Source organism: Rhipicephalus microplus, chromosome 2, assembly GCF_043290135.1.
Source record: "Rhipicephalus microplus isolate Deutch F79 chromosome 2, USDA_Rmic, whole genome shotgun sequence".
In the NCBI taxonomy this organism is placed as follows: domain Eukaryota; kingdom Metazoa; phylum Arthropoda; class Arachnida; order Ixodida; family Ixodidae; genus Rhipicephalus; species Rhipicephalus microplus.
In genome coordinates this window covers 294525572-294542555 of record NC_134701.1, presented here as the reverse complement: position 1 = coordinate 294542555, position 16984 = coordinate 294525572, and the positions used below count along the sequence as shown (strand labels likewise).

At 44.5% G+C, this 16984-nt stretch overlaps 1 protein-coding gene across 1 annotated transcript in view; it reads left to right on the top strand.

Annotated features, from left to right (window-relative positions):
• LOC119160079 (uncharacterized) overlaps positions 1–16984 on the top strand; it is a 41293-nt gene that overhangs the window by 12514 nt on the left and 11795 nt on the right. The window contains exons 3-4 of the mRNA XM_037412815.2: positions 4294–4383; positions 4441–4500. Coding sequence (XP_037268712.2) covers positions 4294–4383; positions 4441–4500 — 150 coding nt within the window. The remainder of the gene's footprint in view (positions 1–4293; positions 4384–4440; positions 4501–16984) is intronic.

The following is a 16984-nucleotide window of genomic DNA, read 5'->3' as shown; positions in this document are numbered from 1 at the left end:
TTTTGCCACGTAGTCTCGAAACCAGAAGACGTTTTTGGAGAAAGCCACTTTATTTTGTCTGACATGTGCTCGCAATCCCCGGAGGTAACGTCGGCAATCTTGGTGGGCGTAAGAATCCACCGCGTTTTTTCGATATTCGCCGATTTCAATAAAACTTGTTCTTGTCGGTGCCGTAGTGATATGAGCCAAATTATACAACCGTGAGCCACGTAGTTTTTTTAGAAAACAAGTTTTAGGCTTTGTAGCTGATTTTCGAATTACCCTTGTAAACGCGGGCCACCCTGGGTATGTGACGTCAGGGCCTATTTTTTTTCAAATATCCCGCCTTTCCCAGCAGACGGATGCAGCGCGTGCTTTCTTCTACGAGGCGATGACAACGCGAGCACGATCGAGTTTTGTCAGCTGCATACAGCGTGTTAGTCATCGCTGACGTCGGGTCTTACAACATTGAGCAACGAGGAAATCGATTCGAGGCATGTCAGGTGCTTCACGCACCGGTGGGCCGCAAGCAAAAAGCCATGCTTCCGCGCTTAGATAGCACCTGCACTTATCGTTGAACTTGTCACTAATCAGTTCAAAAGAGCTATCTCAGCTTTATTCCGGGTCGGATGACATTGCTAGCTTGCTTTTCGCGCTATGTTTACACTGAAGCCAGCCGTGGCGGGGTGCATCGGATCTCGTGACATCACCGGCGATGGATCTCGTGACGTCATCTGATACCCACCATGGGCGATGGAGCAGATCCCGGTTTCGGTTTCTGTTTCGACTCACCATTAATTGCCTAATTCAAATTTTTAACGGGCGGCAAAATGAACCACCCTAGCTTTTACAGGAGTGTCAATACTACTTGATAGCAGCATTATCTCAATATGGTCGAAAATGCACCGGAGCCCCGCCGCAGTGGCCTAGTGGCTAAGGTACTCAGCTGTTGACCCGCAGGTCGCGGGTTCAAATCCCGGCTGCGGCGGCTGCATTTCCGATGGAGGCGGACATTTTGTATGCCCGTGTGTTCAGATTTGGGTGCACGTTAAAGAACCCCAGGTGGTCGAAATTTCCGGAGCCCTCCACTGTGGCGTCTCTCGTAATCATATGGTGGTTTCGGGACGTTAAACCCCACATATCAATCAATCATCATCGAAAATGCACCGGAGTTCCGCTATAAACAAAACATGAACAATGTGGGCCTTCTTATCCATACGTGACACAAAAAGTTACACAGAAAAACAGGCAGTAGCATCATGAAACACAGTGAGCCCATGTCAATGCGTGCAACGAAACTCACAGATGCAACAAATGATAGCGCGTCTGCAGTGACCAACTGCAGGCGTCACGTGGCAATATTGTTATTTGTGTGCACGCAGGAAACGCTGATGCAAAGTAGACACGGAAAACATCCTGAGAGCAGCCATTAATCAAGTTTCTCGCGCGAAAGATGTCTTCACTGCAAATCACCGCATGTTCGTTCAAAGAAAAATTGACTCATATATGCCTAAAGTTAGGGAAATTTGCAAAACTAACTTATTTCACCAAAATGATTGCCTCTACGACCTCATAAAACAGAATAAGGTTTTTATTTTAAAAAGACACTGTTTTGAACAACGGTTTTGGAGCCGTCCTATATGTAGGACACGGATGTTTGACACACCCTGAACAAAAACCATTATCGCCAATCACTGTCATACGTAAATCATTGCCCACCCAATTACCGACGAACAATCGACAAGTGTATCAGCAGCATCGAGAACAATTTGACTCTGTATTACTTATATATTTTTTTTTCGCGGTATGGCGCTCAATTTCACGCGCGCGAAATAGCCACTGCAAGCAGGTGGCTATTTGTAGCCCAGCGATCACCTAGACTTGCATCTGACGAAGACATGGCATCATAAATACACCTTAAGTGGCGTTACCTTTTTTACAGAAAAAAAAAAACATACGAGTTACACTGAAAAGTTTCACCATCCTACACCTAAGACACTGGGCATATATGGCACATACGGTTTCTGTGAATAGCTGGTGTCCTGAGGTCTTTCGAAAAAATGCCACCGGGTATTTGTTATACTTCTAAGGGGAGGAGGGGCGTGAACGTCCCAACAGCCCCTCCCCCTTTTTCTCCTAATACTACCACCATACTCCATTGACAGGGGTCCCAATACCCCCGTCACACGTGGCAACATAAGTGCATTTTGAGCGAGTACACACAAAGTGTCACTCTGGCGGGGCGCTGCTACACGAAAAAAATCACCGCCACATCCACAAAGCGAATCATGTTGGAACTTGAAGTCGCAAAAAGTGCGTCTGCCTAGGACAAGTAGTAACCGTGGAGCCGCACCACGAGATTAAAATAACTAGAAGAATAAGAACGGGGTGGAACACATTCTGCAAGAATTCTCAAATCATGAATGGTAGATTGCCACTATCTCTCAAGAGAAATGAATATAACAGCCGCATCTTACCGGTACTTACCTACGGTGCAGAAACCTGGAGCCTTACAAAGAGGGTTCAGCTTGAATTGAGGACGACGCAGCGGGCGATGAAAGAAAAATGATAGGTGTAACCTTAAGAGACAAGAATATGGAAGAGTGTGTCTGGAAACAAACCAGGGTTAAGGATATCATAGTTGAAATCAAGAAGACATGGGCTGGGTATGTAGCGCGTAGGCCGAATAACCGATGGTCATTAAGGATAACTGACTGGATTCCCAGAGAAGGCAAGTGGGTCAGGGGGAGACAGAAAGTTAAATGGGCGGATGAGATTAAACGGTTGCGGGTATAAAGTGGCAGCAGCAAGCACAGTACCGAGTCGACTGGTGGAACATGGGAGAGGCATTTGTCCTGCAGTGGACGTAGTTAGGCTGATGATGGGGATGATGATGATACTGAACCTGCTCATTATGCCACCCTGCCTGCACATTCAACCTCGGTGCCTTCGCTCGCTATATATACTGAACCGGAGCAGAGATAGGTGTTGTACTTTAGGTAGTGAAGTTAGAAGAATATTGTGGTCTATAGAAGACAGAGTACCGAATGCTTTCTGTATTCAATTCTTCCGTCCCCACGCCTTAATCCTCTTGGGAGTCTCAGCTGACGCCGGCAGAAACAGCAGCAGGTGGTCCAGGATCACGAAAGCAGCCCTGAGCGAAGTACCCAATGCTCCCTGAATTCACCAATAAAACTTTAATTTCTCGGTTCTTCTTTTGCCAAGTCCAACTGAACGCGCTTAAAAGAATTAAAGTTTTTTGTTTTTCTAAAGAAGTCAAATGCACTGAAACTGAGAAAAACGCACTTTTTTTCTACTGACACTGGTTAGTCCTGCTGAAACAACTTTTTGCCACAATGTTCCTCTCCTATAAATACCACAAATCTATAACTTGGCTAACCTCTACATAGCCAAACAGCGGTAGTATTGTGGAGGAAAGTTTGTATTTGGCTAAAATAGGTTGAAACATTTCCTTTGGACATGAATTAGGTAGTTAGATAGGAGTAAAACGGTTCGAATGTACAGTATAGCAATATTTCGCGATAGAATTGACATCATAGGTGTGCTTTCATCGCTGCCTTGATTCGACGCATGGGCGTAATGACTATTACTAAACATGAAGAGCAACTGTTCCTTCCTAACAAAAGTGGCACTATTCTGACTGTCATCAGTTCCTGGCATCAACGGAAGGCCTTGAAAGTGTTCCAGTTGGTTTCATGCCATGCCATTTCTTAACACTTCTTCTTCTTTAGGGAATATATAGACGCCCGGTATCTTTACTTCATGCCTATTTTATTTGAAATATACCGTGTCGGAGTGAACTGACGACAACATACTGTTGCGTTTAGTCGAAAAGAATCACTAAGATGCAAAAAGAAGTAGGCAAGTTAGCCTCTTACTCTTTACAATCGAGTTTCGTCATTTAGCATCATGTCATTCAGTAAGTGCCAACTCGCGCTAGCAAACCTAATTGTGAAACGTAAACACGATAACAAAGCAACTAAAACAGAAATGAAACATTGTGGGAGGAACAATGTTCGTTGTTTTGATTATGTTTGTTGGCGCAGTGCTGATTTATTGAATGTGGCTCACTTTGATTAAAACAGTTGATGTACTTAGCTTATTTTCATTAGAAACTGCCTTTTCAATCTCACGTTTCAATAAGTGGATGCCCAATTTTTATTATAACTGTTTTGGAAATTGCATATACGTGCTTTACGTCCCACTGAAATTGAGCCCACTTTGGGTTTCTGCATTTGGCTACTTTAGAATAGAAATGCCTCAATTGCTCTAAAAGCATCACTTCACTCCCAGACGAGTCTGTGCTCGAGCGCCTACGGCAAGCACGTGAGGAGAACCCCAAGGAGGTGGCGGCTGCTGTGTGGGCCCTCTGCTTGAGCCACGGTGAGCGCACGCTGCAAGTGCGTCCTTCCTTCAAACTCACTGCTTCTTTGTTTTCAGGTGTCTTCGCACTCATTGTCTTGGCAACCTTCCTCGTTCCTGCTGCGTCGATCGTAATAGGTGGGTGAGCTGATTCCGCTGATCTGTCGATGATTGAAAAACGTTTGCAACGTGTTCATATTTAGAGGCAACTATTAAGTCAACCTTGATCGTTGAAATAGTGGTCCAGAAACCTCGTAGTGTTACTTTTGCGCCGGGCTTATCTTGAAATAATATTACGTTTTAGTGGCCCGCATCGGATTAGCGCACTTCAAGTTACCCGCCTCAAGGAGCGGATCGATTCACCACACTGTGGCCGTTGTTGCCGTACAGAACGTTGTCTGGCTTCACTGCATGCGCGGTCGCCGACACTAGTAGACAGAACGGATGCAGCGGGAGCCACAGCAGCAACAAGAGCCATTGATCGATTTCCTGCCATTGGTTCCGAAATGGCAGACGTGTTTTGGTTCAACTGCGCGCTCTTAGATGTCACGACCTGTCCAGTTTAACCACCCTAAAATTGAATTTTTGAACCCCTCGCGCCATTCTCTATAGTAACGTCCGGTGATTCTTTTTTCTACGAACCAAACACAAACGAACAAGTAGCATTTTATTGCGTCTCTTGATGCACGGAAGGTTCTTTATTTATTGCAGCTCGATCTATTAGTAGTGATTAAATGTAGGCAGTTCTTTTGGCGTCACCGGCATCACTATGAGAATGTTCGCGGCGAAAGTATTTTTGTGCATTCACCTTAGTTTCTCGGTAAGTAGGCCACTTAATTCTGTTGATATTATTGTCGTTTTATACGTTGTCATACAATGAGCTTTCTTTCTGACGTAAATTGCTGTTTCACTTTAGTGTCTCTTTAAATACGTCGCCAGATCCCAAGCGAAGCTTATTGTATATTCCAACACTTGAACAGCTGCGACACATCTCACCATGCAGACGAGCTGAGTGGTGAAGTGGTGGGTGGTGCTGAAAAAGTAGCAGCAACAACTTGGAATGCCACGCGAAGAGCGGCAACCAGATCGAAACGTGCACCGCACTGATCAAGAAGATGGAACGCACGAAGAGAAAGAGCGCGACAGCTAAACACAAGGGGCGCGCTATACGTGCAGGTATCATGCTGCAAGAATACCTAGGGCCCGGTCTCGCACTCTGCTGTTAGCCGTCAGATGCGCCGCGGCCGACGTGCGCTAAAAGGTAGCAACATTGGGTTTCATCTGTCGCACAAACAGGCTGGCGCGACCGTTGAGCAGAAGCTTCCAGGCTCTATTTTATGCAGACAATATTGTTCCATTTGCGGACAGCCAAGACGATATACAGCGGCCGGCAGATATATGCGAAAGGGACGACGACAAGGATTTAGTGAAAAAAAAATGGTGATTAATGCAATTCAACGATCATGAAGACGAGGCGCTCTCAATACAGAACCAAGAAATACTGAGGGTAAGCGAGTACAAGTACCTCGGATTATGAGTAAATGAGGGAGAATGATATATGGAGGTACAAGGAAATATTGGTAGATCCCACGTACCATGGGAATCGATGATGTGCGAAGCACGAATGAGGAAGGTTGAATTGTCACATCAAAATCAGCACAACGTTACGAGGCGAACGTAAATTACGCTGTACATGACTTCCATGTCACGATTATCATCTTCGCGCCTGGCATTTGTGCTCGCCGTCCATTCAAGTCACCTAATACCAAATGTGGTATATGTGTGTAATTTCGCCTGTCCAGTAGATATTAAGGCGAAGTGGACTGATGACTGGACGTGAAAGCAGTAGTTCATACGGAACTCAGTCGAGTACCAGTGCTTGCGCAGGGACAGTGTTGCCGAGACACGATATGGTTATACAAGTCCATTTATCGTGAACATATCGTTTTCCATCGTATCTGTGTACTTCTACTGGTCTTCCCTGTTTTACTTTCGCCCGCTTAGCAATAGTTGCGTTAATAACAATGACGCTTGCTCCGCTGTCAACTAACGCACTCCGTTCCTTTACATCCACAAAAACAGATATGTACAACAGACTTGTATGAGACAAATAAACAGCTTCTCTTGAGGTCGTCGGGTGGAAGCCGAGACCCTCTCTATTTAGTTTTTTTGTTACGTCATCTAGCTCTTCGCCATGGTCTTAGCCTCCCTGGTCGGAAAAGGATACGGGTGTTGCAGTAGGTCTCCCGCTTGCAAGCGGGCGTCGTTCCTCAGCTCGGGTGGCCCCGGTATTTTTTGCAGCAGGTGTCATGGGTTGACGCTGGGTTCCTAGGTTCTGGAGGTAGATGTTTCGCATTCCCTGCAGAAGTTCTTCGGCCGTCTTCGGTCCTCGCATTTGTATTTGCTTCTGGAGGTCCGGACTTAAACCATGGATGATAAGCGGAACCACAGACGTCTCAGGCAAAGATGAGTCTGCCAGCTGTAGCAAGCGCCTTTTCTCATAAAAATAGCTGAGTGCTGATCCAGACCTGTATTTGAGCGTGATTGCTTTGTCCCTTAGCAACACCTTGTTCTCACTGAAGGAGCTAGGAAAGCTTGCTTTTCCCTCTATCCATGGTTTGTTGCTGTGAGCGTTGAGACACCATTCGTACCAACTCTTGGCTATGCCCGTTAGGAATAGTTGCATGTTTTTCCCTGTATCTTCGTCGCTGTGCCAGTAGTTTTCATTGCATGCATACTCGTAAAGCGTGGGCCAGGACTCGGGACTACTAGACTCTCCGTTAAACATGTCTGGCTTCACGTGTTGGCGACTCGGTCTGCTTAATCTTTCCGTCGCGTTTACAAGCAAGCGCATTAAATCATTTTGCTGCCTATTCTGTTTTTGGTGCAGTTCAAGAAACTTGTTGATCAGCTTGACGGAACTGTCAGGCGAAGCAACGGTCAGCACAAAATTTTCATAATTCTGAAGTTTTACGTTGATCCTTACCGTTCTTTTAGCAAGTAAATGGTTTGAAGTGAACTTCGTTTTAGTGCTTATATTGGAAACAAATGCGTCAGTGCTCACTGCTTCCGGAAGTGCTAGTTCCTCTTCATCTTGAGGCGTTGCGGTCAAGATCCGGATGCCACCGCGTTGATTTGCTCCAATGGTGAAGTCCACCCACATCGTAAATGTCCGCACAGAAAGTATACGCGGCTGCGCCAATTTGTAATAGTACACAGTACTAGGCTGGGGTGTCAGCCATCTTCTTTATTTCTAACACCTTCTTCCTCCTCGTCTCCCTCCAACCCTGCCTAACGTCCACGTACACTCCCCCTCTTTGAAGACTCATTTCTCCTGGGGTGATACATGAAAATGTTTCCAATGGTCGCAAACTCTAGCATACCATCATCGTTGGTGTAACCGACCCATTTGAGAACGCCATGTTGCACTGCGATCTGCACCACGCGATAAGGTCCCATGTACACCTGCTTTGTGCCGGGAAGGCCTTTTCTGATGAGCACGAGATCGTTCAGTTGTATGTGAGGTATCCACGTGTTGTTGTGGCGGTCAAAGTTCCTTTTCATATTTCCCCGGTATCGCTGGTAGGATTCCAAAGTTTTTCGTTTTTCGCACAATTGCAGGCGGTCTGCAATGCAAAGTTCTTGATCAGCAGGAATCCCTGGTACCTTTCCGATAGCTGCAAAATATGGGCTACAGTCGATGCTTGCAGTGTGCGACCGATCGTGATGAGCGACAGCTGCCTCCAAGCAGCACTTCCATCCACCCTGAAAACCCGGATGCATTGAAGTGACCTGCTTCAAATCCCGAATGATTGTTTCAGCCATGCCATTTCCTGCAGGATGGTACGGAGCACAGCATCGCAATACAACTCCTCGTTCCTTCGCCCAATCTTGCAAACGCTAACTAAGAAACGCTGGCCCATTTTCTGATATTACTACTTTCGTATTCTTGAACATCTCTCGACTCAAAAGAGCGATCACACTATTTTCGTCTTCCCTTCCCGGCCGTGGAGCCACTATCCTTGTGCACTGGTCTATTGCCACTAGAAAAGACCGCATTCTTCTTACTCCTGCAGCCTTCTTTTTGAGCTCTGCGAAATCCAGATGAATGACTTCAAATGGTACGTCGGAATGTTGAGGCAAAACCATCTCGTCTGTTCTCTGAAGGTACTTGGCTTTGTGAACTTGACATCGATGACAAGACTGAGCATACCGTTGAACGTCCTCTTTCATGTGTTTCCACCGAAAACGCTGACGAATCTTGTGATATGCCCTCCAAAAGCCGTCATGTCCACCTGAGTGCGGGGAGTTGTGATAGAGCTCCAAAATTCGAGGAACCATTGTTTCTGGGACTGTGAACTTTCCATTATGGAACTTAAGTTCTTCAGTTCCCTTCCACAACAATGTTGCGTTGACATTTTTATGATCAGGAATTACCGCAAGTCTTGAAAGCGCATCTGCGTCCTGGAGGTGTTCTCCAGGCCTGTGGTGGACCATGAAAGTAAACTGCTGGAGTTCACTCACCCACCTAGCAATTTTTCCTCGAGGCTCGGCGAGGTTAAGGATATACGTTAAGGCTTGGTGATCCGTAAAGAGCTTGAAGCTCCTGCCATCCAGGTAAGGTCTAAAATAGCGTATGGCCATTAGGACTGCCAAGGCTTCCTTCTCTGTAGTCGTGTAGTTCAGTTGACGTTTCGAAAAGGTGTACGAATAGTACCCGACGACCCTCTGTTGACGGCTCCGTGGAGAGTCGGTATCTCTCTGGTAAAGCACTGCGCCTGTGACATAATAAGAAGCATGGGTGTTCAGTTCAAAGGGCGACTTGAAGTCTGGAAGAGTCGGGACCGGATCCGATGAAATAATGGTCACAAGGCTGCGAGAAACAGATTCACACTCTGTTGTCCACTGAAATGTCACATTCTTAGTCATTTCTGTGAGGCATTTGGTTTTGGTCGCATAATTTCTAATGAATGGCCGGAAATGCCCTGCAAGACCCAGAAATACCCGCAAAGAGTGCAAGTCATACGGCTTCTGCATTTTTACGATTCGTTCGACTGATTCCTGTTTTGTTGTCTTCGTTTGGCCGTCAAATACTCTTCCAAGAAACACCACTTTACTCTGGAAAAACTCACTCTTCTTGTCATTAATTTTGAGCTCGGCATCACAAAGTGCTTGAAGTACACAGCCAGATGGTTTGAGTGCTCTTCCTCGTTGCAGGATTATACTATTATATCCTTTAGTAGACGTTACAAAACTTCCCGATAAACGGTCGCAAGACGTCGTTCATCATTTTCTGGAACCAAGCAAGTGAGTTGTTCCATCCTAATGGAAGTCGGTTATACTCATAGATGTCAAAGGGCATGATGAAGGCAGAATATTTCATGCACTTTTCAGAAATCGGAACTTGCCAAAATCCTTTACATAGGTCAATGCGCGAGAAAACTCTGCAGCCACCCGTGTCATCTATTATACAGTCTATACGCGGCATATGAAACGAAAAAAGCTCTGTCTGCTTATTAATTTGTCTGTAGTCCGTGCAGAGTCGAAGAAAATGAAAATTCCATCTTCTTTTGGTGCAATGGTGATGGGTGAAGCGAACGTAGACGTGGATGGACGGATAATCTGTGCATCCAACATCTTTTGAATCTCGTTCTGAAGCCACACTTTCTTCTCTCGTGACATATTATAGGGTTTTTTTTTCACCATCGTTGTATCAATGAGCTGGAATGGAACATCAAACTTCGTAGTTGCTGTAGGATATCCTTTCAGGCACAGCAATTCCGGGTAAAGCGCCCTAACATCTTCACCTGACGATGGTTTCCGCGGAGTCCTTGAAGGCGAAACTGCAGCGTTGATAGCGTGGCACTTTTCTTCTGTGGTAATTTCGCCTGTCCAGTAGATATTAAGGCGAAGTGGACTGATGACTGGACGTGAAAGCAGTAGTTCATACGGAACTCAGTCGAGTACCAGTGCTTGCGCAGGGACAGTGTTGCCGAGACACGATATGGTTATACAAGTCCATTTATCGTGAACATATCGTTTTCCATCGTATCTGTGTACTTCTACTGGTCTTCCCTGTTTTACTTTCGCCCGCTTAGCAATAGTTGCGTTAATAACAATGACGCTTGCTCCGCTGTCAACTAACGCACTCCGTTCCTTTACATCCACAAAAACAGATATGTACAACAGACTTGTATGAGACAAATAAACAGCTTCTCTTGAGGTCGTCGGGTGGAAGCCGAGACCCTCTCTATTTAGTTTTTTTGTTACGTCATCTAGCTCTTCGCCATGGTCTTAGCCTCCCTGGTCGGAAAAGGATACGGGTGTTGCAGTAGGTCTCCCGCTTGCAAGCGGGCGTCGTTCCTCAGCTCGGGTGGCCCCGGTATTTTTTGCAGCAGGTGTCATGGGTTGACGCTGGGTTCCTAGGTTCTGGAGGTAGATGTTTCGCATTCCCTGCAGAAGTTCTTCGGCCGTCTTCGGTCCTCGCATTTGTATTTGCTTCTGGAGGTCCGGACTTAAACCATGGATGATAAGCGGAACCACAGACGTCTCAGGCAAAGATGAGTCTGCCAGCTGTAGCAAGCGCCTTTTCTCATAAAAATAGCTGAGTGCTGATCCAGACCTGTATTTGAGCGTGATTGCTTTGTCCCTTAGCAACACCTTGTTCTCACTGAAGGAGCTAGGAAAGCTTGCTTTTCCCTCTATCCATGGTTTGTTGCTGTGAGCGTTGAGACACCATTCGTACCAACTCTTGGCTATGCCCGTTAGGAATAGTTGCATGTTTTTCCCTGTATCTTCGTCGCTGTGCCAGTAGTTTTCATTGCATGCATACTCGTAAAGCGTGGGCCAGGACTCGGGACTACTAGACTCTCCGTTAAACATGTCTGGCTTCACGTGTTGGCGACTCGGTCTGCTTAATCTTTCCGTCGCGTTTACAAGCAAGCGCATTAAATCATTTTGCTGCCTATTCTGTTTTTGGTGCAGTTCAAGAAACTTGTTGATCAGCTTGACGGAACTGTCAGGCGAAGCAACGGTCAGCACAAAATTTTCATAATTCTGAAGTTTTACGTTGATCCTTACCGTTCTTTTAGCAAGTAAATGGTTTGAAGTGAACTTCGTTTTAGTGCTTATATTGGAAACAAATGCGTCAGTGCTCACTGCTTCCGGAAGTGCTAGTTCCTCTTCATCTTGAGGCGTTGCGGTCAAGATCCGGATGCCACCGCGTTGATTTGCTCCAATGGTGAAGTCCACCCACATCGTAAATGTCCGCACAGAAAGTATACGCGGCTGCGCCAATTTGTAATAGTACACAGTACTAGGCTGGGGTGTCAGCCATCTTCTTTATTTCTAACACGTTCTTCCTCCTCGTCTCCCTCCAACCCTGCCTAACATCCACGTACATGGAATGGACAGGCTTTGAAGTAAGCGAAGCTCCAAACAAAATGAGATTTCAAAAGAGGCTCAGGAAAATGAAGGAGAGTAGATGATGGTGACGACGTGTGGTGCTCAAAGGCGCAAGGGCCAATTCATTGCCAAAGAGCGCCATTTCAGTACGAAGGAGATGTGAACAATGATATGGCACGTGGCTGTATAGGGGCCATAAGATGAAGGTTCCGCTATCTCCATTTTGCCAGTACTTTGAAAAAAGACACCAAACGATGCCTCCCACGCACGTTTGCAAAAAGCGAGGAAATTGCGTGGTTAGCGTCGCCTCGCGCGGCTCTTGCATGTCGCGCGAGGCGGCGGATATCGGCCGACGAAAAGCGCTAACGCGGACGGTGTCTTTCACCTACAATCTGTTGGCGTCGTTTCAGCTACACGACGAAACGTGCCAGCTGGCAGACCAGCGTCGTAGTGTCAACACACGAGTGTCCGCCCGCGCACTCTGTCTCTCTGACTCACTCCCGTCCTTGGAATAATGATTGAACATGACATCAACCAAACGCTTTGAATCGTTTCAGTGAACTAGAATGGCCTTCTTTCTGATGTAGCTACCTTGGCACTGGCTTGATGTAGTGTCGCGCGAGCGCGTCTTTTGTTCTTTTTCTTGCCACGCGAAACTTCTCAACCTCGGCTAATGTAGCTTACGCTGCGAAAACAGCGAGTCACATTTCTGCACAAGATAACCTTAGGATCCTAGGACTATTTGCTCAATTTCACCCTCTCCAACTAAAATAAAAGGCTTACCAAATAAAGTGTTTCTTGCTGACGATTAGTTGAAGACTAATATAGAGGAGTTAGAACCTCCTGGAGCACATGGTTTTTCAAACACCTTTTATGAGAATTACGTAGAACAGCGAGTATATGAGATGCCATGGGATAATCATAAGTTGTTTCGCACTGTTTCCCGTCTTGCTTTCACCGTCTTTGTGCTACTTCCTAAATCATAATAAACGAAGTCCCCTGAAGTGTTTTCTTTAAGAAATTTTTCATTTTCGCTGACAGCTGATTTTCAAATGTAGCGCAATCGCACGAACACACAGATTAGCGAGTAGCAGCGCTCATTTACCGGCATCATTTACCTCCACCTCATAATGTTCTGCTTATTTTAAAGTGACATATCAACATTTCACATTGATGCTTCGCATATCATTGATTCCCACTGTACGTGGGATCTGCCAATTTTTAGTTGATGGGCACAAGTTCGCCCAAAATAAATAGTTGTTCTAGTGACCAGCATTGTACTTGTTCGTTACAATACTTAAAAATCTTGCACGCACAGACACAAAGAATAGTTGCAGATGTTTGTATACGTGTGTTTGCGACTGAATTGCGTGCCAGATTTTGCTTTCGAAGGGTAGTGCAATGCATCCTTCGTGTTTTGTTTCACGGGGCTCTAACCTAACATAAACAAGTTATCAATACGTAATACTTCTAGGCAATAGAGGCGAAATAAAAACAAACACGTCATAATTCCTAACAAGATGTCGATTAGTATGATACAACGTCTTAAAAATCTTTATTTTTTGCTTAACAATAGTTTAAGCAGCATCGCTTTAGTAACAATCACGATTAACTGATCGTGATTGATCATGATTGCTCTATTGATCACGATTGATACACTGACATTACATAGCGCACGTCTTTTTGCGTTTTCAAAAACCTACACGCTTTTTTTTTTCACCAAACACTCTTAAAAAAAAGTTAGTAAAAAGATAGCAACTGCAATCAAATAGGTAGTAACTACAGTGGTTACTACCTTTCTTGGACCGTTACTAGGCTTTTGCTACCTGTTCGCTACTTACGTTAGAAAACAGTTACTAGCTGCAACTGTAACTGACTTTTCGCGACCTTCTTACTACCTACGTTATTAAACAGTTACTAGCTGGAATGAAAAAGGTAGTAATTGCAGCCGTTACCACCTCTCTTGCCCGGTTACTACATTTTTTTTACCAGGCTGTTGACTATCTTATTCAAAATAGGGTGCGATTTCGATTCAGATAATTTATGCGAGGAATCGTCTCGACGTATGATCATTAAACAGTAAAAAGACGCAGAAAATATTCATAGGTCAATAAAATACATTTTCTTTTAAATTACGCAACCGAAATGTTTAAACGTCATTTTGATATTGTCGAAACGAAGAAGTACAAGTTAACGAACTATAAGCAAGTGCTACACACGTTGTAATAGACAATTAGTACAAACTTAGTAAGTTACTGCAAATTAAGAAGACTGGCGGATCAAAATAACCAGACTGTCACAATCAGCCCTGAGGATGGACACAATTAATCAAATGCGGCGTGTCTCCAAATATTATCATTGTTTTGCCACGTAAAACTTGGGGGGGGGGGGGGGGTACTGGCATTTTCTGTAAAGTTGTTTGCGCCGCGTGGCACACATGTCTCGCGCACAAACAGTACTTCGGCGTCACGGCTATTGAGCGATAGCTGGCGTTGTGTACGTGAGCGGTGATCACCGCTATCATCATCATCATCATCATCATCATCATCATCATCATCACGGTTGTTAGAACGGTAGCACTGGCAGTGACCCCTGGCGGCAGACGAGCCTTGGTGGCGGCGCGCAAGAAATAAGCAGCTCTCTTCTGCGCGTGGCGGTTACCGCGAACGGTTGTCTCTAGCGTAGGTCCCCGATGCGTGGCACCACGGGTTGCGCGTCAGGGGCCCTGGTGGCAAGTCAAGCGTTGGCAACGCCGCCCTGGGTGTGTTATTGTGTTTGTCATGTTTTGGAGCGTATGGTAATATTGTGTAAGCATATCCTAGTGTGTTGATAACGATTGATGTTATAATGACTCGGCTGACGAAATCGTCGTTCTAAATTAATTAAATGAATGTGTGTATCATTTGGTATGATCTGACCGTGTCTACTGTGTCCGTTCACTCTAAGAGCGTGGTGGTGGCGCTCTCCATATCAAACAGTTATTTGACTGGGCGTAGCATCTGTTTGTTCTAAATATCGCCAGAATTTTTCAGGGCTTTTTGTCAAAAATTCAGGTAATGGATGAGTGAAATACCTAGTTTTTGCGTCGGAGAGTTTGGAAGCAAGGCTGACTTTTAATTTAGATATCTCACTAACTGGTTTTTTATGTTTTTGGCTCGTTTTAGCCTACGGTGTAAATGAATGATTTCTCTTGTCATCAACGGGTTATTTTTGTTAGTGCGAACATATTTGGAGGGGACAAATTGTTCAATGCAATAATGAATAGTTTCTTTCAGAGCATCCCAGAGAGTTGTGACGCAGCCCGGCATGTTATCACAAAATTCCCACAAACAGTCAAGTATTGCATGATCATCGGCTTTAGCGAAATCTTTTATTAACTTTTTTCCTTGTTTTTTGTGCAACTTCAGGCGATATTTAGAAAAAATTCTGGCGATATTTAGAACAAACAGATGCTACGCCCAGTCAAATAACTGTTGATAATTCCATTGTAAATGATGCGTCGGTTGTCGCTGATCAGTTTAACAGATACTTCTGCTCCGTATTTTCTGCTCCCCAACATGAATCACCACATGACAATCTTTTTCCAGTAATGTCTTCCGAGTTCATAACTTATGAGGGCATATTTTCTTTGCTGCTTAACCTGAAAAATAAATCTTCAGCTGGTCCAGATAATATCCCAAACACATTCTTGCGTAAATATGCCGAACCCGTTGCGCACATTTTAGCAAGCGTTTTTCGCCTCTCCTTCGAAAATTCCTTCATTCCTGATGACTGGCGCATGGCACGTGTAGTACCGGTGTTTAAGAAAGGGGATCGTTTAAACATTGCAAACTACAGGCCTATTTCCTTAACGTGTTCGTCATGTAAGCTATTAGAACACATAGTCGCACATTACATCACAACATTTCTTGAAGAAAACCGCCTGCTGTCGCCATTACAGCACGAATTTAGAAAAACATTATCAACCACAACGCAGCTAGTTACAACAATTCATGAGTTTACGTCGTCGCTGGATACGGGGAATCAAACTGATGCTATTTTTTAGATTTTAGTAAAGCTTTTGATCTTGTCACGCATAGCAAACTCATTTCTAAATTATATGTCTTAGGTCTACCTGTTAACCTCATTGACTGGATCCGTTCTTACCTTCACAATCGCAAGCAGTATGTTAATGTAAATGACTGCATGTCTGGTATTCTACCAGTATCATCAGGAGTTCCTCAAGGTAGTGTTTTGGGACCTATTCTCTTTCTAGTGTATATAAATGACATTGTTGAATCAATAGACACATCACAAGTCCACATAAAGCTTTTTGCAGATGACTGCATACTTTATAAAACGATTACTGCTCCGAATGACCAGAAGTGCCTGCATTCCAACCTTTGTGCCATTTCTAAGTGGTGTGAAGATTGGTCAATGAAATTAAATAGCGATAAATCAGTTGTCATGCATATAACAAATAAGAAACACCGTTTTAATTATACATATTCTCTCAACAACTGTCCATTGACTGAGGTTAACGAATATAAATATTTGGGCGTCACAATGACAAGCCACCTAACATGGTCAAGCCACATTAATAAAACATGCTCATCTGCTTCTAGAAAGCTCGGTTTTTTGAGACACAAATTAAAAACAGCGCCCTCAGAAATCAAAATGTTGGCCTACAATGCTTTTATAACACCAAATTTAGATTATGCTAGTGTCGTTTGGGACCCACATATAAAGAAAGATATTAAGAAGCTTGAGATGGTGCGGCGAAAGGTGGTTCGTTTTATCTTTAATGCCTACCGCAGAAATGACTCGCCAACAATGATCATGGCTATTAATGATATCCCCACTTTACAATACCGAAGAGCTGTTGCCCGGCTGAAATTTCTACACTCACTTTATTTCCGTAAATTTAACATTTGTCCAGAAACCTATATAAGAAATCGAATCTCAAGACAAACTCGACATACTCACAGCTACACTCTTGAACCTTACTTCGCACGTACTAATCTTTTCATGAACTCATTCTTTCCTCGGACGATCAATGATTGGAACGCGTTACCTTTTGAAGCATTCTGTGATGATGAAAATCCTGACTTCGATAACTTTTTATCTTTCCGTTTTTAACCGTACAACTCAAGATCTCGGACTGTCTCACGTTGTATTTGATTTGCATTCTCTGGTTGCAATTTGCAATTTCTTGCTGCCATTTAACTTTGTTCAAATG